At 50.2% G+C, this 22,850-nt stretch overlaps 7 protein-coding genes across 7 annotated transcripts; 2 read left to right on the top strand and 5 right to left on the bottom strand.

Moving 5' to 3' along the window:
• Nucleotides 1-4: 4 nt before the first annotated feature.
• N7520_001110 (CCCH zinc finger and SMR domain protein) lies at nt 5-2,308 on the bottom strand (the record flags this gene model as incomplete). Its single annotated transcript, XM_057135045.1, has 3 exons — nt 5-560; nt 613-1,329; nt 1,383-2,308. The coding sequence occupies 3 exons, from the start codon at nt 2,306-2,308 to the stop codon at nt 5-7; spliced, it is 2,199 nt and encodes a 732-aa protein (XP_057000981.1).
• Nucleotides 2,309-3,343: 1,035 nt separating this feature from the next.
• Nucleotides 3,344-4,719, top strand: N7520_001109 (TVP38/TMEM64 family protein; the record flags this gene model as incomplete). The annotated part of the gene is made up of 3 exons (XM_057135044.1): nt 3,344-3,795; nt 3,872-4,291; nt 4,353-4,719. The coding sequence occupies 3 exons, from the start codon at nt 3,344-3,346 to the stop codon at nt 4,717-4,719; spliced, it is 1,239 nt and encodes a 412-aa protein (XP_057000980.1).
• A 706-nt stretch (nt 4,720-5,425) lies between these two features.
• Nucleotides 5,426-8,560, top strand: aof2 (putative lysine-specific histone demethylase Aof2; the record flags this gene model as incomplete). Its single annotated transcript, XM_057135043.1, has 1 exon — nt 5,426-8,560. The coding sequence occupies one exon, from the start codon at nt 5,426-5,428 to the stop codon at nt 8,558-8,560; it is 3,135 nt and encodes a 1,044-aa protein (XP_057000979.1).
• Nucleotides 8,561-9,291: 731 nt separating this feature from the next.
• Nucleotides 9,292-10,408, bottom strand: trr1 (thioredoxin-disulfide reductase TRR1; the record flags this gene model as incomplete). Its single annotated transcript, XM_057135042.1, has 3 exons — nt 9,292-9,374; nt 9,437-10,327; nt 10,387-10,408. 3 exons carry the CDS (start codon nt 10,406-10,408, stop codon nt 9,292-9,294), a joined length of 996 nt encoding a protein of 331 aa, XP_057000978.1.
• Nucleotides 10,409-11,370: 962 nt separating this feature from the next.
• N7520_001106 (uncharacterized protein) lies at nt 11,371-15,657 on the bottom strand (the record flags this gene model as incomplete). Its single annotated transcript, XM_057135041.1, has 4 exons — nt 11,371-12,523; nt 12,587-12,789; nt 12,838-14,240; nt 14,292-15,657. The coding sequence occupies 4 exons, from the start codon at nt 15,655-15,657 to the stop codon at nt 11,371-11,373; spliced, it is 4,125 nt and encodes a 1,374-aa protein (XP_057000977.1).
• A 2,022-nt stretch (nt 15,658-17,679) lies between these two features.
• N7520_001105 (sorting nexin-4) lies at nt 17,680-19,253 on the bottom strand (the record flags this gene model as incomplete). Its single annotated transcript, XM_057135040.1, has 2 exons — nt 17,680-18,846; nt 18,960-19,253. The coding sequence occupies 2 exons, from the start codon at nt 19,251-19,253 to the stop codon at nt 17,680-17,682; spliced, it is 1,461 nt and encodes a 486-aa protein (XP_057000976.1).
• Nucleotides 19,254-19,792: 539 nt separating this feature from the next.
• On the bottom strand, nt 19,793-22,373 carry kexB (kexin kexB; the record flags this gene model as incomplete). Its single annotated transcript, XM_057135039.1, has 2 exons — nt 19,793-20,576; nt 20,629-22,373. 2 exons carry the CDS (start codon nt 22,371-22,373, stop codon nt 19,793-19,795), a joined length of 2,529 nt encoding a protein of 842 aa, XP_057000975.1.
• Between the last annotated feature and the right edge of the window lie 477 nt (nt 22,374-22,850).

Raw genomic sequence — 22,850 nt, 5'->3', positions numbered from 1 at the left:
TGATTCATTCATTCGTTTCTATATCCTCTCGCTTAAGAAGTTGGATCTTGCCCATCACAAGATTAGGCTGTGCAGTCTCGTCTCCCGCATCATTTTCGGTAAAATTCTTAGCAATTGACTTGTCATAGCTCGTCGGGTCAATGCCAAGAATGCCACCAACGTAGCCTCCCCGCTCGCCAGGCACGCTGAATTCTCGGAATAAGTACCGCCATTCGTTGAGCCAGGCCTTGACGGCCTTGCCAATCTTATCTTTTCCGTTTTTCGAGTGATGGCCGGTGCCGGTAATCGCGTAGACAACCGGGAGGCCCTCACGAGAATGTTTTAGGAGGATCTTTTCCAGGTATTCGATTGCCTCTTCTGGGTGGAGACCATGTAAATCAACGTAGAGCTCCTCGGAGGCTTCGTCCAGGCCCGCCTGGAGTAAGTGTTGATTGCGCGATTCGTACAGCTGGCGTGCGGCTTCTCTGTGACAGCGACGCATGGCGTCGTTTTCCGCTTGGCCGCGTAGAGATAGAGCTTTGGCAGCTCGTGCATCGTTTCTGTTCCACGCTTGAGCGGCACTGATCGAGTGTAAGTCAACTTAAATTCCAAGAGTAGGGTCAGAAGGCATACCTTTGTAGAAACTTGTTTCGTACGGTCCCGTGGCGAATTGCTTCTGTACGATACTTGATGTACTGTTGGTTTGCCCGCGCACCAGTTTCAAGCCAAGGAATATTCTGTGGCGGTTTAATCGACTGAGCTGCGGCGCTGTTTTCGCGGCTCTTGATATCCTTATTATTCTTAGAGGATTTACCCTTACCAGGGGTAGGAGATGGAGACATGCGGACCACGTCTGCCAATGAGGATGGTATATTTTCTTTGCCCACATTGTCACGCTGGCCCCGTTTTCCATGGTGTTTCTTTCCGGCGTTCTTCGCATTGACCGCCGCCAGGGTTGGGAATGCATCAGGGTCATCTACAGACGGAGCAGTAGGATTTAGCTCTCGATTCTGGTGCCGGCTGCTTGGGCGGGAATTCGGACGTCCCAAGGGAGTCAGGCTGCCATTTCTTCTTCCCATGCCTGGGTGCAGACCGGGAGGAAGCTTACTTCCCTGGAGACCAGAAAGATGCGTAGGATACCGGCCATACTGATAGGCCCATTGGTCTTCTGTGCCTGATGACTGCAAGGGAGGGAACGCATCTGATCCACTGTCTACTTGGAAAGGTGATCCACCGGGCGGCGAGGTTGGCCGACTGCTTCCTGAGACACTCAGGGTTGAAACCAGTGCCGAGGGGTCATGCGAAAACGGACATCCATCGCCTGCCAGACAGTTGCCCATAACCCAGTATCTATAGCTCGGTTAGCATTTGAATGTTGAATTGTCATGAACAGAAAGACCTACTTGCATAGGTGGCTGGTCAAGTCGTGGCTGAAACGACAGTCTGCGCGAAGACATTGCCCCGTAGACAACCAGTACTTGCAAACTACGGGGCTTCGCTCAAGCCCCGATGGAGTGATGGGGCGACTCTTGTCCATGACCATTGACTTGCCAACCAGCACGCGACCATCGTCATGGTGCTTTGCAAATACCTCCGCCTCTGTGTCTTGCGAAAGTGCTGCGATGGTCGCCCCGAGATCATAACTATTTGCTTCCAGCGCCGCCTCGATTTCGTCGTTGGATCGTTTATCGCCCAGAACAGTGCGCAGAATGTCATGCGGACTCATATCCGGCACAAATTCCGCAGCTGTTGCGCTCAGCGATCCTTGGATACTAAAGCCCGTAGACGAGGTGACGCTATTTGCATCGTCTCCCACTAGCCAGTCGACATTGCTATCACTGCCAAAATCACCATAGAAGTCGGATAGCTGACTTTGGTCTGAAAATTCATATGCATTTAAATTCGGGGAGTGTGGGATAGGCTGTGCTAGGGCCAGTCGAGGCGAGGGTCGTGGGGAGGTAAACGGAGACACGGTTGAGGAGAGTGGAGGGCGGGAGAATGCCCCGCGCGAGCTCTGCACCCACGAGGTGCTCCCGGGACTGGTTCCAAGATTCGAAGGGGATAGAGGAGTCGATGATCGCGCCATCTGCCATGGCGCTGGAGATGATCGTCGAATCACAGTATGGCGAGGGGGAGGGGGAGACGAATCTGGGAGGGTACGATTGCGATGCCGCCATAGAATGTCCAGCACCGCATTCTCTAGCGGTGATCCGACCAGGGATGTGTTGGCGCGCAAGTAGTCTTCCACTTTTTCCACTTGCTCTTCTTCATCTAGCGCTTGATCCTGTAGGATCTCCAAGCATTTCTCCAACAACTCCTCGGAAACCATGTTGGTGTACCCGGGATGAAAGGGGGAGTAAGCTTGCCGAGGCGGGGAAGGATAATCAAGGGAGGACCAAGTTTCGGTTGGTGGGAGATGTGATACTGATTAGAACTCCTCCGATCAGGGTTTGATATTCAAATTAGGTATTGGGATTTCGTCAAAGAGATCAATCCATGATTCCCTTCGATTAAGGATAATTGGCAGATTTGAAAGGACAAAGGGGGGTTTGATTTGGAAGGACAAACAAAGGATCAAGGGGGGAGGTAAGATGTGATTTACATCGCATCGGTCCTGATACCAGTGAAACTGAACCCTCAAAGAATTTATAGGGAAGAGGAAAGGAGATCAGCAAGTTGCCTTGTAGATTTGATTAAAATGGGTAAGAATGGGGGGGATTCAGCCCGTTCTCCACTGACTTGGTTTCTCAATTCCAGTTTCAGCCAGTAGGATGTTTACTCACATTTTCCTGTACTTCGGACGGTTTTTTATACTTCGTTTATACTTCGTTATAGATCAACCAGACTTGCACGATTGATTAGATCCATATCTTGTATAAATTAATTCTTCATTATAATGCCACGTATCATATAGCACTGCATGATCAACAAAATCAGTTTTTGTAAAATGAAAGGAATCACAGATAGTATCTTTATACCCTTTGAACGGTGCGATATTCTAACTATTTTATATCATTACAACACGATGTTGGCAGTAAAGAATGAAGTTGTAATTTCATAGAGTAAATCCTTGATCGACTCGAACAATTCCCACTTTAGCTATGTAAGCCAAAACAGCCCAGAACACAAAACAGCCGGTTGGATCCGCCACAATGTGAGACATAACCTTTCTCACCCTCCTATTGAACATGTTCGGCCCCTGACAAATCTTCAGGCATTGAAATGCCTATCTAATGCTGTTGTCGTTAATTCTTTAGATTTTCGTCAGCCCGTCCCAAACCCCCTTCCCGCCTCCACAACCGCCGATCGTTAGAAGCTTAGGAAGCCCCAGATTCAATCCCTACCTATCTCCACAAACATCACCATGCCCGCGGACTATGAGTCCACTGCTCGGGCATTGGCTGTCTCTCCATCATCAGAACTCCATGCTTCCGCTAGCGACGATGAACAACCGCTCTGGAGTCGGGCGGGCAGACGGAACTCTGCGCGGCCCGAGTCAGGCAATCTCCGCGATAGGCTGATGGATAAAGGCAAAGCGCTGTATCACCAGGCAAAGGAAAGATGGGCACGTATGACTTTCTGGCAGAAGGTTGGCTTCTATGTGGCCTCTGTAGTAGTTGGAGCATCAGGCATCGGATTCCTGGTGTTGACGGGCAAGGTCTTCATCTGGATTGCCCCGGTCGCGGATAGATGGGAGAAATCCCCGCTCGTCGCCTTTGTGCTCTGGCTTTGCGTCTTTTTCGTCTCGTTCCCACCATTATTGGGCTGGTCCACCTTCGGTACCGTGGCGGGATTCGTCTTTGGTGTCTGGAAAGGGTAAGTTGTGGAAACTTGTCGTTAAGATATCGAGTATGGTGAGTCCGCGAACAACGCTGACTGTGGATCATTGTAGATGGTTGATTTACGCCACGGCCACAATTCTCGGATCAACCGCATCATTCTATGTATCGCGCACGGTGCTATCGAAGTTCGTGGCTCGCTTGATGGAACATGACAAGCGGTTTGCAGCGCTGGCGTTGACTCTGAAATATGACGGCCTAAAACTGCTCTGTATGATTCGGCTCTGTCCTTTGCCTTATTCGATCTGCAACGGTGCCATTTCCACTTTTCCGACCGTCCAACCCTTGATGTATGGATTAGCGACCACTATCATCTCGCCCAAGCTGTTGATCCCGGCTTTTGTTGGCAGTCGGGTGCGCCTTCTGACTGAGAAGGGTGGAGAGATGAGCGCCGGAGCCAAGGCAGTCAATATAATCAGTATCATCGCTACTATTGCCATTGGAGGTGGTACTGCTTATTACATTTATCAGAGGTTGGTTGCGAAGAAGGTTGTGCATTGCTCCCATCTTTGACTGACAGATTTCTCATCATAGAACCTTGGCTCGTGCGAAAGAACTAGAAGAGAAAGAACGTGCCGATATTCGTCAATCGTTACAGGCAGATCATGCTGCCAACCGCCCTCATGGCCGATTCGCTGATGATGATAATGCTAACGCTGCAGCGAACGAGCTCGCCCGGGACGAAGAGGAACGGATCGGCTTTGCCGATTTCGATGATGATAACGTTGACCTCGATCTTGCTCTGGGCAATGACAGTGATAGCGAAGGAGAAAACCGCCGATGGAAGAAGTCGAATCGAAGATCGTATCATGATGAGTTTACGGACAATGATTCAGATGATTATGCTGACGAAGGAGCCGGCGCTTTCGGTTTGCATAGCCATGTTCAACGTGATGTCTAGGGTCTCGACTGCAAACACCAATGTAAATGATGCTGTTATTGTGATATTAGGTCTATTATACTGTTTCCTGAACTCTTCCTATGAATGATACTCGAGCTACTCGATACAAACATACCCATATGTAGATACCCCGTCACACATGCGTCGATGTTGCTATAAAGTATAAGCTATGTGTACTATACGTGAATATTCCAAGTATTGATAGATCCAATATGATTTATTCCATCAGGATCCCCCTTCAGTGTAGAAGTGTAAGAATGCCGGAAGCGGACTGAAAAATACGCGGTGATCCGGATCAACCTCCTCGGTCGGCTTCTCTTCCCCCTCTCATGTCTTGTATAGAGCTTTCACTTTTTGAAACCCTTAGATGCTGGCCCGGATTTTAATCGGCCAGGTTATGCTTCGCGGAGAATCCGGGCTTCCCAATGTAAGTCTTTCTTCTATGACTTTCGCTCCCTGCTTCAATCCCTCATCCACTCTTATCTATGCAAAGATTTTACATCCAGCTCCATTTCATCCAACCCTAACTTGTCACTCCCAAATCTTACTGATATCTTCTCAGCTTCTATCTATGATTCCGATTCGAATCAACATGATTGAAAATGGGGGGTCTTGACGTTTGAGAACTCCACATCATTCCACCTGATACCCCACTTCCTTTAAGAAACATATCAGACCGAGTCTTCTTGATTTCAAAAGAGCCGTGATGGATTTCAATCCATTGTGTCCCGCAGGCCCAAGTCCTGACTTCGATGGATCACAGCCTGGCTACAATTACACATCGTTGAATATGGAGAGATCTATGACAATGCAGACGGGCCAAACTGCCTTCATCAACCAGGCTATTCCCAATGAACGGTCCATCGAACTAGCATCAGAGCACACAATATTTCAAATGGAAGAACCTGAACCGCCTAGGAAAAGAATGCGCAGTTCAGTTAACGATACATCCAAAATGCAACACACCCTCAAGAGCCAAATACAGCCTGCGGGGTATCCATTTGCCAATGGTGGCGGCAACACTCCCATTGACACGACATCTACCGCTCATTCATCATCATTCGATTCAACAAAATCAACTTCCCCCCTCACAACTCCCGAGTATCTATCTAGCCCGCCTTGTGTGGCAGGTGTGAGTGTTCTAGAAAGTGGAAAGGTAGACTTGACCAAGTGCCGCCCACGTTCATCCATCCCAGCTCATCTGAAACCCGAGGTATATGCCAAGCAATGTGTAGATTCTGCCGTTGCATCTCGCCTGGATCCTTATGAACTTCATCCCAAAGAACAGGAAGCTCTACAGGATCATCTTTGCCACATACAAGTCACGCTCTATCTTAACATTCGAAATGGCATTCTACGACTCTGGATTCAGAACCCCATGGTTAGTGTCACCAGAGAAGAGGCCCTGGGTGTTGCAAAAGACTACCGCTGGATGAATCTTGCTTCATTCGCATTTGATTGGCTCGCACGGTACGGTTACATCAACTTCGGCTGCGTCGAGATCCCCATGCCTATTGTGCCTCCTAGAAGAGGAAGACGGAAAGAAGGGCCAGTCATTGTGATTGTGGGAGCCGGTGTTGGTGGGCTGGGCTGTGCCCGTCAGCTGGAAGGTCTCTTTCGTCATTACCGGGATTCAGAAACTTCCCCTCGGGTTGTTGTTTTGGAAGGCCGTCGCAGAATCGGTGGAAGAATCTACTCGCACCCGCTTCACAGTATGGAATCGGAAACATTGCCCTCGGGGCTCGTCCCCAAGGCGGAGATGGGTGCCCAGATCATCATCGGCTTTGACCACGGTAATCCTCTCGACCAGATTGTTCGGGGTCAATTAGCTCTGCATTACCACCTTCTCCGTGACTTCTCTACTATATACGATACCGATGGAACTCCTGTGGATGACGTTCATGATTCAATGACACAAAAACTTCACGATAATTTGCTAGAGCGAACTGGGGCGTTCCGCCGCGACGTTCGCGTCCCTACCACGGCTGAAGGTGATGCCGATATGATAAACACTGCTCGTGAGTCTATCAGTGATGATGGCCTTACTATTCGACAGTATGAAGAAGCTCGTCGCGCCGGGACTACTCACCTTCTCATTCCCACCAAACGAGTTCGACGTCATCGAGGCGCAGGACACAAAACTGTAGATATCGAACCCGTGGACGATGTGGAGGAAGACACCGCGGGAAATGAGGACACCGCAGCGTCGTTCTGTTTGGCTACAGGATGGAGGTTGAACCCTGGGTATTCTGCAAGCGATACACTCGAGCTGGATGAGACTGCAAATGCGACTCCGACACAATCTTTGGGCGCCTTGATGGACGAAGGTACCAGACAATACCAGAAGATGCTTCCTTTGACACCCAAAGATATGCGACTTCTGAATTGGCACCTTGCCAATGTCGAATATTCCAATGCGGCAAGAGTTAACGAGATCAGCCTCTCCTCATGGGATCAAGATTCAGGGAATGAATTCAATGGGGCACATTCGCATGTGATCGGTGGTTATCAACAATTGCCATTTGGCCTATACTCTTTGCCTACGAAGCTTGATGTCCGCACGAACAAAATCGTCCAGAGTATTTCCTACGACCCGACTGGTTCCGGCAGGCAAAAATCGGTGATCCAGTGCGAAGATGGCGAGAAGTTCACCGCAGACCATATTGTTTTTACGGGCTCCCTGGGTGTTCTTAAACATGAAACAATTCGTTTTAATCCTCCTCTCCCTGACTGGAAGTTGGGCGCTATTAAGAAACTAGGATTTGGGCTCATGAACAAGGTGATCCTAGTATTTGATGAACTCTTCTGGGACGATACCAGAGACTTATTTGGTCTCCTTCACGAACCAACAGTTCACGACAGCATGAATCCAGAGGACTATGCCAAGAATCGCGGGCGATGCTATATGTTCTGGAATTGCTTGAAAACCACTGGACTTCCTGTTCTCATTGGTCTCATGGCTGGAAATGCTGCTTATGACACCGAGACCACATCAGACGATACAATCATCTCAGAGGTGGTTTCCCAGCTGCGAAATGTATTCAAGCATACCAGTGTACCAGATCCGATCGAAACCATCATTACTCGGTGGGCTTCTGATAAATTCACGCGTGGCAGCTATTCCTTCGTGGCAACTGAAGCTGGTGCAGAAGACTACGATCTCATGGCACGACCAATCGGCTCTCTGCACTTTGCAGGTGAGGCTACTTGCGGCACTCACCCAGCAACTGTCCACGGGGCATACATTTCAGGCCTCCGAGCAGCTGCGGAAGTAATCGAGTCCGTCGTAGGCCCGATCGAGATGCCCACTCCTCTCGTCCCTGCCAAGGCAGCCAATGGCGCCCAACACCAGGAAATTATCGAGCCCGTCCCAGCTCCACAAAAACCTCCCCTTCCATTCAGCAACGCGGCTAGCGAACAAAAGCGTCGCGAGACTTACGACCAAGCCATGTGGACTGCCATCTACGCCGAAATTGGTCCCGCCCCAGCTCGCCCTCCCAAAGTGGCCTTGAACCCTTTCCTCCTGTACCAGAAAGACTACTGGTCCAAATGCCGTGACCAGTGCCTGGAGGCTCGTCGCGCCGGCCCCAGCAAACCTAATGCGAAGGCCAGCCGCGACGAGATACGCCATGCACTCGGTCAGATGTGGCGCAATGCCTCGGCTGAGGAAAAGAAGCCCTACCTCGACCAGATCGAAGTGTGCCGTGTCGAGAAAGATCGGGCTTGGAATGAATGGAAAGTTGCTGCGAACGATTGGGACCGACGATCGCTACAGGTGAAGAGCGAGTGGTGTGCCGAGAACCCGTACGCGGGGTGGATTACACCTGAGCTGGCAGAATAGGTGTGGTGAGCTGGCTCCCTCGAGCTTGGGAAGTCCGAGGGACAATGTACTATTATTAGTCGTTTCTAGGAAGAAACGAAGAGATTTCCAGATCTTCCCTTCTTTCACTTCGAGGGTTCATATATTTGTATTCTATTCTTATCTTTTTGCTCTTGTAGGACTCTGCTTGTAGAGATCTCGGTCTCAGAATCGTATTACTCCTGCTCCACCATGAACGCCACCTGCAGAAACTAAGTTTTATTCACTACATCGCTTGGCTTTCAAATGATATCCTCTCATTCATGCTTCAGCTTCAAATCACTTCCGAACTGCATGTAAAGAGAACGACAACACCAAGATGTGCTTCATGAACGATATGCACCATCTAGATTTAATGGGATATTAAGTTGTGTTAAATAGGTACTTGAATATTTGAAAGATTGTCTATTCTATTCTATCGGCCACCGATCACACCAAGTAAGAGTCAGATCGCCGACATATGACGGCTTGATCCTGACATGCAGACCCGCAATCAAACCAAAGCAATCAACAGACATAAAAAAGGAAATCCGTGATTCATGAGACAAAGAACTATGCACGGGGAATTCGAGGGAAATTCAAATCACATGACAGATGCAGACAAGAGGCTGGTCTACTCTAAAATGTGGACACGCAGTCTAAAAACAATATACCGCAAAGGAGTCGGAATGAGGTATTTGGGGGTAAAGAGGTTAAAGGAGAGGTTGGGGGATTTAGATCTTCTCCTTAGGCTGGGGAACATCGCCGAGTTCGGAGAGGTACTTCTCGGCATCCAGGGCAGCCATACAGCCAGAGCCTGATGTTCATGTTAGTAAGTGGTCCCGTACATATAAAGAGTAAGATAAAGTAAAAGCTTACCGGCACTGGTGATAGCCTGGCGGTAGCGCTTGTCCTGCACATCACCACAGGCAAAGACACCCTCCATGCTGGTGTAGCTGGAACCAGGCTTGGTGACAATGTATTGCTCATCATCCAAGTCGATCTGACCCTTGACCAGGGCACTAGCGGGGTCGTGGCCAACGGCGTAGAACAGACCGTTAGCATCAACGACCTCCTCGTTACCGTTGACGGTGTCCTTGACACGGAGGCCAGACATCAAGCCATCCTGGCCGAGAACCTCAGTGGCAACGGTGTTGAAGCGAACAGTACACTTAGGGTGAGCGAGCAGGCGCTCAGCCATAATGTTACTGGCACGCAGCTTGTCACGACGGACAAGAACAGTAACGTGGGAACCGTACTTAGTGAGGAACATAGCCTCCTCAGCAGCGGAGTCACCACCACCAATGACATAGAGGGGCTTGTTGCGGAAGATAGGAACAGCACCGTCGCACACAGCGCAGGCACTGATACCGTTCTGCCAGTAGGTCTCCTCGCCGGGCAGGTTCAGACGACGAGCGTTAGCACCAGTGGCAATGATAACAGCATCAGCGGTGCGAGCAGGCGCATCGTTAGGGCCATCGGACCACTCGGTCCACATCTTGAAGGGCCTTTGCGAGAGATCCAGGCGCGAGATGGTCTCAGTGATGATCTCGGTACCGAAGCGCTCGGACTGCGCGCGCATCTTGTCCATCAGCTCGGCGCCACCGATACCGCTGGGGAAACCGGGGAAGTTCTCGATATCAGTGGTGGTGGTGAGCTGACCACCGGCGGCGGTGCCGTTGGCGAGCATACCCTCGTAGAGAACGGGCTTGAGCTCAGCACGAGCGAGATAGACGGCGGCGGTGTGTGCGCCAGGGCCGGAGCCGATAACTGTTACAAAGAATGCTGGTTAACGGTGTATAATGTCAATTGGGTTCGGCTACACTTACTAACAACTTTAGAGTGCACCATTCTGGCGGTTGTGGAATTGACGTGCGCGGACGTCGAGAAAGGTGAGAGGGCCGACGGCGGAGGAGGGGACTGGTTGTGGAGCGTTGAAGCGGCGGCGGCCGTGAATCCGATGGATCGGAGAGCGGAAGGAAAACGACGGAGTGTGGAGGAAAACAGCTTGAAGGTGTTTCTGGGGGAAGAGGGAGAGAATATATTTTCGGGAGGAAGAGGAAGGAGTGGGCCGATGAGATCAGAGAGCAATTCTGTGTCTTTCCGCCGATCAAATTAATCATTTGCCCGCGTCGAGGCCCCTCGCTTTCTAAGCACGTGAGCACGTGAGTCGGTCGAGACCGGCTTACGTATACATTTATGCATAAGAGGCTCAATGATCATAAAGTAATAAGAATGATTGTATGAAAATAACTGCATAAATACGCAAATATGATATGAAATGCTTCACGGGTTTAAAACTATTCAAAATTTACTCCTGGATGTCTGGCTTCCGAAGCAGTGAGGCATATTTCGGGGATCGGAAGTGAGTCTACAGACAGCTTCCAAGGTGCTATCCAAGGTTCACTACATACACGTAACACATAGGGACATGGACCAGGGAAAGCTTGGAAATCAATCATTTCCAGATCTACTATGCGTATCTGATTACCGATAATGCCCAGATGCATTCGACTTCCAAGCGATATCAATCTTATCAGTCGATCCAGCCCTAGACCGCCGGATGGCGTGATATGGATCTGCCGAGCCCGAGCCAAGCCGAAGTGTGCAGTTTATTTGGGTTATACTTCAATCATGACATGACAGGAAACATCTTCAAAATCTTGGAATTATTCGGTCGAGTAGATTATCAACAAATGGATATTATCGAGGTCAAAATCAAATCATCGCGAATCATTCACATCATAAGGGGCAAAGAAAGAGATCCTCCAAAAACGCCAGCATAAATCGTCATAGTATACATCTCAGCCAAATTACTTCCTTCCAAACCACTTCTTCCTCCTCGAAACGGGCTCATCTTCATACTCCTCCTCTGGGTATTCCTCTTCGGGGGAAGAATCTGTGAGGGTCACTGCTGGCAAGCGTTGAGGCACTTCGCTCTCAGAGTCGTCGCTGCCAGAGTATCTTTCGTAGTAATGCTGCTGTGCGATTGCTGCATTCGCGCGAGTATTGTTCACGGTATCGTGGTCCTCGTAGTCATCTACTTCTTCTTCCTCGTCCTCTTCTCCATCATCGTCACCAGCTGTGGCGGGGTTCTTCTTGCGACGAGGCATGTTCAGCCATTTCCGCCAACCCTTGGCGACTGGTTTGGGTAGGGGATCATCACCATCACCCTCGTACCGCAAAGCAGGCACAAGAAGTTTGTATGGTATGGTGATGCCTGCGGGATCTTGCGGGCTGACCTCCATGTTCAAGGTGATTGCTAGACCTCCCTCAAGGTCTACAAAGGCACCTACGCCGTCATCGCCATGTTTTGCTTTCCTGGCGCCCTTGTCGCTGAGGTTGGTTGGACGTCTAAGGAAACGTCCAGGCTGGGGCTCCTGCGGTGCCCCTGGGAAGTAACTATCTCCGCTTTCGGTTGGGCGAGAGATGGCGGTAGAATCGACACTGGCTCGGCGAATAGGCATTCCACCTTCGCGACCGAAGCTCATGGCCCTGGTAGGTGGTGGTCCACGTCCAGATAGTCGCCTGAACAGTCCACCGGCTTTACTGGGACCAGTTTCCTGGGCTCTGTCACCTCGCCCGAGAGACAGGGTTCGCTGGAGTTTGTTCGGGCGAGGTTCCGGGGTAGGTGTCATAGAAGAGTCAGGCGTTCCAGCGGGTGTTAACCCTGGGCGGTACTCCCTGATCGAACACCAATTTCGCCGAGGCAACAGCCGTTTGTTGTTTCGGGACTTTCCATCGACATCCTGCGTGAAAATGGGAATAATATCCTCGTCTGTGTTCGAGTCGATATGATGCACTGTGTTGCGCTTGTTGAGCATATCCGAGATCAGCTCCGTCTCCGGGATGTCGGCGATAGCAGAAGAAATGACATTAGGCATGTATCGATAGTCCTCGTTTTTTGGAATGTTCAATTTTGGATTCGAATAGAACTGTCCGATGGCGGCAAGGTGGACATCACCACTGTAACCCCATGATTAGTATAATGTGAGACAGAAGACAGGGAGAAAGGCAGAAAAATCTTACCTCAAAATTGTCACACGGATGGACTTCTCTGCAGCAAAATCTTGCAGATCCTCCACTAGCCATGTTCGCTCAGCCTTCAGTTGCTTGCCAGCCCAGTGGTCATCAAACACCTCCACATTTCCGCCAGAGCGACTAACAAGTCCACCGAGCTTTCCGGACTTTCCTAGTGATTTTCGACTGTTCATAAAATTCTTGAGCATAGCCTATCGACTTGTTAGTGAAATTCCAGACATCAAACACTGGGTACATACTACGCGAGGATAGGCCACAGGTACACTGCAGAGCACAATCATATGTTTAGTTTCTCCACGAGCCACCTCTTGGTGGCATCGATCCCAAATCAGCTCATTGGTTTCTTCACTAAGGACCCCAGTGCTTGTTCTTTCAGTTCGACAATCCAGACCTAAAAGAACCACATCACCACCGAGAGACATGAAAAGATTGCGACTTTTTTGCTCAATATAAGGACCATTGTGAGCACCAAGAATCCAACTAGGCTCGTCTGCCTCGGTCTCATCAGGCACACTGTGATGTTGGAATAACAAGTAGTACTTGTACGCAATTCTTCCCAGGCCTGAGATAACCATACTCTGCATAAACTCTTCGTTATAGGAGCCATAGCCTTCGAGAATTTCATGATCGTTCCAAATATTGACCATGGGGATTTGGGAGTTTGCAAGAGAGAAGAGGCCCTGTGAGAACCACGCAGCATAGCGCTGCAAGTAGAATTGCTCCAGCTCAGCACGGAATTCTGGCGTGAAGGGCATGCTATATCTCTCGGCAGGATTCTTGATCTTGGTCCATTCCTGGAAAAAGTGGGAATCAGTGGTGACACCATCATTAAAGATTTGATCGCCACCGCCAATCATGACATGGAAGGGCTGAGTCTGGTGCTCGTTGAGGATATCGCGCCACAGAGGATCGGGCCCGCAGAAGGAACTTGAGTCGACGGATGGACTGAATCCATTGCCGCTGTGGAACACGATGTTCATGGGCTTCCCAGCAGCTGGCACCCAGAAGCCTATAGCAGGGCCCTGGTTGATGCGGTACGCAATCCGCTGTTGCGTCGTACCGAGCTCAACTTCGAGATTGAATCGCCAGAATGTCACGTCTCTGGCAGGATCGGCGTAGAGGCGGGCACCAGGAATGTCTCGGTGCAAGCCAGCAGTTTCACCATCGACGGGATGCATTCGGTTTGCGGGGATGGGCTGGCCAGATTCCTCGAACTTGTAATCAATATTGCTCGGGCTCATTTCATAAATCCCGTCGTCGTTCTCCACCGCGGAGAGGTCAACCTCTTCCTCGAGGTGATCGACTGGCTTGACATAAAGCGGTCGGCCATCTCGGCCGATTTTCATAAGCCCAGCAGTGGGGTCAATATATTCAGGCGCGAGTTGTACACCATCCTCGCGGCTGATCTCTGCAGGTGGAGGGGGCAGGAGGTTCATTGGCTGAGAAAACAGACGCAGTGTAGGCGGGCTCTGATAGGAAGAACGAGAATCTCTTGTCACGATCAGAATGGAGCCTCTCCAAATCTCCTTGCCAATGGTGCCTTGCGGCCCAGTGACGTTGACTTTCTTGATCCCTGTGTACCGCAACAATGGACCACATTGAAGGAACAACCTCGGTTCGAAATTCTTATGTTGGGTAACTCCTAGATAAGGTTAGCTCACGTATTTGAAATCTTCATTGAAGACAATCCCACCTGTCAGCATCTGAGCTGGTGTCTGATAGTTCTTAGGGAGAGCCCTGCTCTTTCTTCGATCTTCCGTGCCGCCGCCTTCCCACCATGCCTTGCTTTTGTTCATGTCAAGGTGCTGGAAGTCAAAGTCTGTCACTTGAAGACGTCCGGTGACAGCAGTTTTCCAATCAAAAATCGGAGGGGGGGTAGGCGGTGGTACATTAAATGATACAGTTTGCTTTCTGGGTTTGGGGAGTGAATGGACACTTTTTTGAGCCGCTTGTGCTGCTAGCGGCTTTTCTACTGTATCCTCACTGAACATAGCAGGAGCGGTAGCAATAGCAACTGGAGCAGCGCCTGGTACAACAAAAATCCGCTGTTTGGGGGCTCCTTGTCCCGAGACTGATCGGGTATGTCTCATGTTTTCACCAGGTGGCGCAGGCTTTGCGGCCGGACCACTCACTGTTACCGATCTTCGGGGAACTTGACCCATCTTTGCATTTTGTGGGATCGCAGCCTCTGCATGCACATACTGAGCATCGTCAGGTCTGACAGGGTATTGAGGAATTGTCGGAATATTTCTGTTGTGACGTACTGGGGCTCCTCTCGGCTGCTGTTGATTTAGAAGTGCGTCTCGTGTAGGATCTTCAAGAATGACACCTTTGCGCTCCCTTTCTCGGGTTGCACTGGAAGACGGCCTATTCTCTGATTGTGAGCTCTGCTTCGAGGTAGGTCTGGGAGCTGCAGTTGCAGCCGCCTTAGCAGTCGCTAACATCTTAGCTGCGGCTTCAGCTTGCTCTCGTTCCACCTTTTGACGGGCCAGACGCTCGCGGAGTCGCATTTCTGCTTCCTGGACCCGCGCACGTTTCTCTTCTTTGCTGATTCCATTCAGAGTCACCTCGAGCTTTTGGAGAGGCGAGCGATCTGGTGCCCAATCTCGGCGAGGCGAAGATGTAGATCGCATGGTATTTGAGCGACTCGGAGGTGATTGTGGATTTGGATCGGTAGGTCCCTTTGACGTTGCCGGTTCTTGATTTTTTTGACTGGTTACCTCGGTTTCTGAAAGGTTGGAGGTAGGATGCAAGCCTCGAGGCGTATTTGATTCGTCTGAAAAGCTCGTGGTTGTGTCGGGCACAGGTTTGCGTGTGGTATAGCCCAGATCGGAATCATGAGCTCTGGCTGAAAAGGATCCTCCAGTTGGGCCTTGCGCTTTTGATTTGGACCTTGGGGGCTTGGACCCGCCCTGCTCCCCAGGCTTATAACCCTGATCTTCGGCGTAGTCCCCAATGTCCGGGTCACCTGTGCTATCCAATTGACCATCCAGGGTATTCCTTGCGCCATTGGAATTTGGATGGGAGCCACCGTTGGCCATGTCAGGCGAATTGCGCATTATCGCTGCCTCCATTTGATGTTTTTGAAAATATCCAGGTCAAACAGAACCTCCGGTGAGCTGGTAGAAATGAAGCGGATTCTCTGATGCACGAATAGTCCCAACTGAAATAGCTTTCGTCAACCCTAATCACAAAGACATTGTTGAAGACTCAGGTGGGCAAGAACTGGGGGAAATAGAGTGAACTCAACGTACATGTGGTTGTTTTTTATCTCAGCGAAAACGTGGTGTCAATCCCACAGTGCCCAATGTCAGATGCAAGCTCACCGCATGCTTGTCCGAGAATGTCTTCAGGTTGCGCCAAACTGGGTTTCGCAGGTACTTGGGCGGGGAATTCGACTATGACGATGTGTCGCAAGAGAATCTCCCGAGTCGAGGCAATGGAGCAAAAGCCGAAGAATGGGGTTAATAACAAAGTTTTGAGGAAGGAATGGAAGGGAGAAAAGGTTATCAAAACGGCGAAGGGGAAAAAATCAAGGAGTTGTGCTCTATTCGTATACTGCATTATCCTGGTGGCTGGCAACCCAGCCTTCGCGCGGGGCCCAAGGCATCGGTCGCGATTGGCTCTCGTGGATCGCAAGAGGAATACGCGGCCCTGAGCTTACTACCTAACGAATGAAATATTCAATTGGAAGATTAGAAATGTCTTCACCGATTTTTGACGTGGCCCCTACTCCGTATCATACTTCGTCAAAACACGCTGAGCCATGGGTCAATTCTTCTCCGCCCGCAAGGCACCTAATATTGCCCGGCACTTGCATTGCCATTGAATCTAAAACATTTCAGTCTTAATATTGATTCTTGTACGGCAATTCATGCGGTATCTAGGTAGGTAATATGTGCGTATGAAAGTGCCAATTGACATTTAAAGTCTGGCCATAAATTAGTGCCTCGGGCCTCTATTTTTGACATACTCAAATATATCGAGAATATCAGATATGTTAATTCATTGAATGTTGTTGAATTCATAGATATTCTCCAAGTGGGTCTTTGACGAAATTTGACATTGGGAGGTTCCTTCAGTGTTTGCTCAAGTACAATGTGTCGATGGTCGATTTCAGGACCTACGAAATCCACCCCTATATTCCTTGGATATATCGCAGACTTTTTGGACGTACGTTCGAAACCTCCACGAGGACTTTTCCCCTTCCCCTTCCCATTCTCCTTCTACTCCATTATTTTTCTCTCGTCTTTCCTCTCTTTCCTTTCTGTTCCGCGATTTATGAATTTGGAGAGCCCTTTGACCATTTGACTAATACACTACGAAAAAAGGTAGCATACTGGATAGGATACCGAGTAGGGACCGAGTAGGAGAATGAGTAGGATATATAGTAGGAGGTGTGGTCTAACAACTAAGTAGGTGCCGCGCTTTTTGCGCGGCGGAAAGCCTCTAGTATATCATATACATGTGCAGTTATGACACTTTTATTTCCTCTAGTACTGGTGACCACAAGAAGATTTCGACCGAGGCATAGATTACTCAGCTCTATTCAAGAAGCCCACCTAATTGTTCAGCCCCAAAGGGCTACGTCAAAGAAAAAAAAACACCGGTGATGGCGTATAGGATGCCGCTGTGTTGGGAGGTACTGCACTGAAAATGAAGAGACAAAAAAGAAACTGCTCACGTCCAGATTTGAACTGAAGACCTCGGCATTACTAGTGCCGCGCTCTACCAACTGAGCTACGCGAGCTGTTATTTTAGAAAGCCTGATACTTTGGCTACATAATCCAAAATTTAGAAATTATTTTCCATCTTCCAGAACAATGGCCGCCTCCCATGTGGAGGTGCATCCAAGCAGGAAATCCGAGCTAGAACGGTGATACGAGTAGAAACACCAGTCAAGGGTAATCCCAAGAGGGAAGATGGTATTCCGGGTATGAAATCGCAAGTAACAATAAGATAACTAGCTACCAAAGTTGTGGTCATGAACTACTATATCAAACCCATAGCCAAGCTTCATTCGTAGACAATGGTTAAAAACAGGCTCTGTGCGGGGATAAGCATGCTCCCAGAGCAGCGGATTAAGAATCATGGCCTAGTTCAGAGTCTCCTTCCATCTCTGCAATGAAGCGCTCCCAAGTTGAAAGAACCCCCTGATAGAAGTCGATGTGAGACTCAGCGAAGGCGCCCAGGGAATCCCGAAATTCAACAGCCTTGATGCGCTCAAAATCAGCAACTTCACGGACTACCTCTTCGTCAAACATTTCAGAAGTAGTCTTCGCTGATTCGACTTCCCGCGTTAACTCGTCGATGCGAAGCTCGAGTTTGCGGACACGCTCGCGGCGAGATGTTTCGTGATCCACACCGCGCATATCCTCCATCTTGGAACGGATAAAGGAGGCAGGGGAAGAGGTGAGCGGGTTGGAGGCATAGTATGCAGCTGGGTTGGCGGCTAAAGAGTCTCGCTCGGCCACAGCCTTGTTGCGGTAATCGACCAACGCCTCGAAGTCCAGCTGCTTCTGTTCACGGGTCTTCAGGAGGGACTTGACCGACAAAATATATGCCTCCATGTCCCGCAGAGATCCCAAGTAGTTCTGGTCGGTATGATCCTTCAATCCCCGTACTCCGCGCGCAGTCTCCTCGACCGATGCAGCGAACACCTGCAGTGGCATCTCGACTGCCGGCTCCAGAGGGACCAACTTGCGGAACTGAGACGCAAGTTCGGTATAGTCCGTCTCGAGATCGGATTCGCGCCGTGCGACCCGCGCGACGGTCTTTTCCACATGCGATAGGTCCTCGTCCAACTTATCTGCCTTCTCCTTCACCTCAATAAACCGGCGATCGGGCTTATGGACTTTAGTGAAAGCGTTGACGAACGTATCGGTAAAGTTATCAAAAATCTTGGTTGGAGCGTTCTCCGATGAGGCTGTTGTTGACCCGCGGGTTGTGTGTAGTCGCATATGCGCATTCCAGTCTGAGGACTCCAGGAAGATAGTAAACAACGGTGCACGGCGGAGTACAGGGTGCAATGTCAGCCGTTTCAAAAACCGATGCAAAGACCATGCTCGCCGTGTTGTAAACTCCGAGCCGAAGCGGTCGCCTCGTACATACTCCATCTTGTGCTTTTCCGGCAACGGCGGAACAGCGCATGCCGGGTATTCTCGATATAGGGTTTTGTACAAGAAATAGAAGTCTGTAAATCGTCGCCGAACATGAAACTCGGGCTTTTGGAATGCCTTGAAGTCGGTCTAGAGGGTCATGATGTCAGTGGTAGTTCTGGGGTAGTTCACAAGATGCTGAGCCTGTGTAGGCAGCAATAGAACCCTCATTCTCTCGTACAGATCAAAGGACAAGAACGAACATTTGTTGTAACCAGGTACGATATGTACGCGTCCTTTGTGCCGTCATTCTCTTTCAAAGGTGAGTCGACCCGGCACTCGAGTACACCGTCGCCTATGCCTGCTAGGTCGACGGCGTCGGCTAGTGGGCCGGCCTGAGGTTCCTCGTGAGCTGAGCTCATTCTCCGCTTGCCATTGGTGTCGTGATGATATGCATGTGACTCTTCCACATCCGTACCCGAAGTCGTTGGTCGGGAGACATCGCTATCGGCGTCGTGTTTCCAGGAAACGTTATCAAAGTCATCGTGTTGATCCATCGCGGGGGAGGTTTGACGGAGGTGATCACCCAGCGAGTGGAGCTATGATGACCTCAAGTTATTTAACAGGGATGCCAGAAGGTTCAAGGTCTTTGGATATGCGAAATCGTGAATGAAATAGTGGGGGCAGAAGCGGGAGAAGCTGAGGGAGCTGGGAATCTGGATGATCGGCGATTCCCCAAAGGCGGAGAGACCCCGAAACGGGAAACGTCGTCATAGTCCTTCAGCCGGAAACTTCAACATTTTACTTCCTAATCAACATTTTGAAATATTAGGATGACTCTGATTTTATGTTAAGCATAAATGATTTTATTCTACAGGCAAGAAATAACTTAATTTCCATATTCCTTATCATGAAGTAGTTCAGAGATTTACACAACTCCTAGACAGTCGATTTCTTGGGACACTCAAAGCTGCCTCTATGTAGATCCATCCATATAGTCCAGATGTAGTCTTGACAAACAAGCCCCGACCCAATGCAAAGGCGAGTAAAATAGGTGAAAGAAAATGATACAAATGAGAATACCGCAAGACATCACCTACGGCTTTTCAGAGAGAAGGTGGCTGCCTGGAGATGATTCTTCATCATCCCTCTCCGGGATGTTGGCCAGCCGATCCCGATATGGCTTTTCCTCCTCATCACTGAAAATTTCCTCATCACTTTCCCCGGCGAAAGCATTATAAAGTTCACCCCCACGGCGCTGGGTACGTCCACCTGGCCCAGTCATGGGGTGCATCTCATCCTCATCTTCAATCATCTCGAATTCATAATCATCTTGAGGGTTGGTCCGGCGGCGCTTCAGGCGCTGGAGTTGGAAAAAGACACCTAGACCGATAAAGAATACAATGATCATGCCCAAAGATGCGTATATCCAGACCTGGGTGCGCTTTGAGGCTCCAAATGTTGGCAGGTAAGAGGACAAATAATTGTTCGACGTAGCAGTGTTGGTCGAAGAGGGAGCACTGCCGGCAGTGGTACCGTTGTTCACCACCTCGAGCTCCTCATCGGCAGGCTGGGTGACTGTAGGAGCCTCAGGTTGACCTGTGGGCTTCTGGTTCACAGGTCGGTCGTGATGCTCGTCGGGGTTGCTGATGACAGGATTGGTCTTCGATGGCGCAGGCTCCAAGGTTGTCGTAGCAACATGAGCCTCCTCATACGGATGGTCATCATCATGTTCATCCGGCAATGGGAGAAGACCCTGCGTAGATCCATCAACAGCCTCTCCCCAGAGGTTAAATCTCCAGTCAATAAACTCGCCAGTGTAATCATTGACTTCGGAATCTTTAACGATCACAGTCCATTCACCAACAGCAGACTCGCCCCTGTAATGGAATTAGTAGTTGCCTTAGTACAAGCTGGGGTGAAAATACGTACCAGTGAGCGACAGACATGAATGTCCAATCTATATAACCAACAGGCTCCTTGTCATGCCGACGGGCAACGCTAAGATGGCTAACAACACCAGCTGGGCTGCGCAGCTCTACGCTGAGATCACCACGGCGAGAGTGGTTGATATTCATGGTAACGGTGACATGCTCCAGTCGACCAAAGTTAGCACCCTTGAGCTGGTCAGCAGTTACCGTGAACCGACTGAGCAAGCCTTGTGAGCCTTGTGGAATATTGTGGTGTACTCGCAGCCAGGGCGAGATAAACCAGGCCTGTGGCTTCACTAATTCCCATGTTTGAGCTTTGTGGACCAGCGAGTATGCGTCCACCTTACCGAAGCCCCAGTCGTGACTGAATTTTCGGCCGGATGGAAGAGTCTGCCAACTCCCATCTGTCTCACTAACCGGGACTGCAGTCTCTACCATCAAGTACTGAATATCGCGCCATGTCAGTTCGGGCCGAGCACTCAGTGCGAGCGCTACAGTGCCTGCGGCGAGAGGACCGGCTGCAGAAGTGCCACCGTGGTTTGAGTAGCAGCTGTCGGCGCCCACATCGGTGGTGTGGATCGCATCGCCAGATCCACTGCTGTATGCAACTACCAGCTGGGCGGAGCAGGACTCCGAGTAGGATGGATGGTTACCTTGCCGATCAATAGCTCCAACCGTTATGCTGTAAATGCTGTTGGTGTATCCATCGAAATTGCAGTTGTCACCGAACTGCGCACCGTTACCGGCAGCGAACACGAAGATTGAACCCTTCCCATCGCGACCTTTTTGCACACCATTGACCATCGCTCGCTTGATCAGAGTACCAGGGGCATCCATTGTGGCACCATCGTCGATGGGTCCCCAAGAGCAAGAGTAGATGTCATTCTTCTGGAACTCATAGTTGATGGCCGCGGCCTCGTCTACGTCGTCAATCGGCGCGGATAGAATTCGGATGCCTGCCACCTTGCTGTCATATGCAACACCCACACCACAGTAGTCGTTCTTTGCGGCACCAATTTCTCCTGAGCAACGGGTACCGTGTTTATCATCTGACAATAAAGGACGGGGCTCTGGACCGCCTTCATTGAAATCATAGGAGCCTTCGGCGAAGTAGTTAGGCTTCAGGTCGTTGCTATCGAAATCGAGTCCGTCATCCACAATTGCTGTAACGACACCATGGCCTGTCACACCTTCCAGCCAAATTCCCGAGACGTTGAGATCATGACCGGGTTGTAACGGGTTGAACAAGTGCCACTGTTCTTTGAACATGGGATCGTTGATTTGCAAAGCCGAGGCGATATCGCTCTGAAGTTCAATCGCACTTTTTTCGGGCACCTTATCAAGTCGGGGGACAGAAGCCTCGGAAGGGGGTGGTGCACGCTTCTGAAGTCGTTGTCTGGGCGGCGCAATCTTCTGTGACCACAAGATGGAGTCCAGGGGATCTGCACTCCGAGCGACATATTCACCCGATCGCCGGCGGGTTGTCCTCTTTGTCTTTAAATCGTCCAACAACCCAGCGAAATCCGAGCTTTGATCGCGCGGTAACGAGAAGGTGTGGTGATCCGTCAGCTGTCCGATTTGGCCCTCGTGTCGGGCGCCCAGGATGCGGGCAACATGATCGGGGGAAGTAGAGGAGTCAAGGTGAAGGGCAAAGAAGTCGCGAGAGTCTTGTGAGCGAGGGTGAATGGTGGCGGAGGCCGTGCCTGCCAGGCCGATGGCCAAGGCGATACCGCTGACGAAACGCATTGATGCGGGCGGGTTGGAGTAGATGGATGCTTGATCTCACGATCAAGCTGAGATAGGATAAGAGACAGCTGCCATGAACGGGGGTACCAGACCCTTCGGCAGCAAAAAAAAAAAAAAAGGATAAGAGAAGAAGACGAATTTTCTCTCCCGTAGATATAGGCAGGGAGGAAGATGGAGAGATGGGAGGTGGCAAGTCGCGGCGAATAGGAGGATCGTCAGGTAACCAAGCACAACACGGGAACCGATTGACGCAGTCCACTATGGTCATTTAGCGTCCTTAAAGTAGAAATAGAGTTGTTACTTTCGACGACTACTGGTTTTTCCTAATTGAATCTTTCCTTTCTAATTTGGAGAGCGGTGGGCATGGTCTTTGTCTTTTCAAAGACCACGGTTTCTATTTGCGGAGGTGCTCACCTTAAATTGCTTACGTGGGGTCTGACCTTTCATGGAGATTAGGCCCCATGAATACTTGATCAT

The sequence above is a fragment of the Penicillium odoratum genome (assembly GCF_028828045.1).
Source record: "Penicillium odoratum strain IBT 22623 chromosome Unknown utg000001l_segment0_segment0, whole genome shotgun sequence".
NCBI lineage: Eukaryota > Fungi > Ascomycota > Eurotiomycetes > Eurotiales > Aspergillaceae > Penicillium > Penicillium odoratum.
The sequence above is the reverse complement of the archived record's forward strand: the minus strand, read 5'-3'. Positions and strand labels throughout refer to the sequence as shown.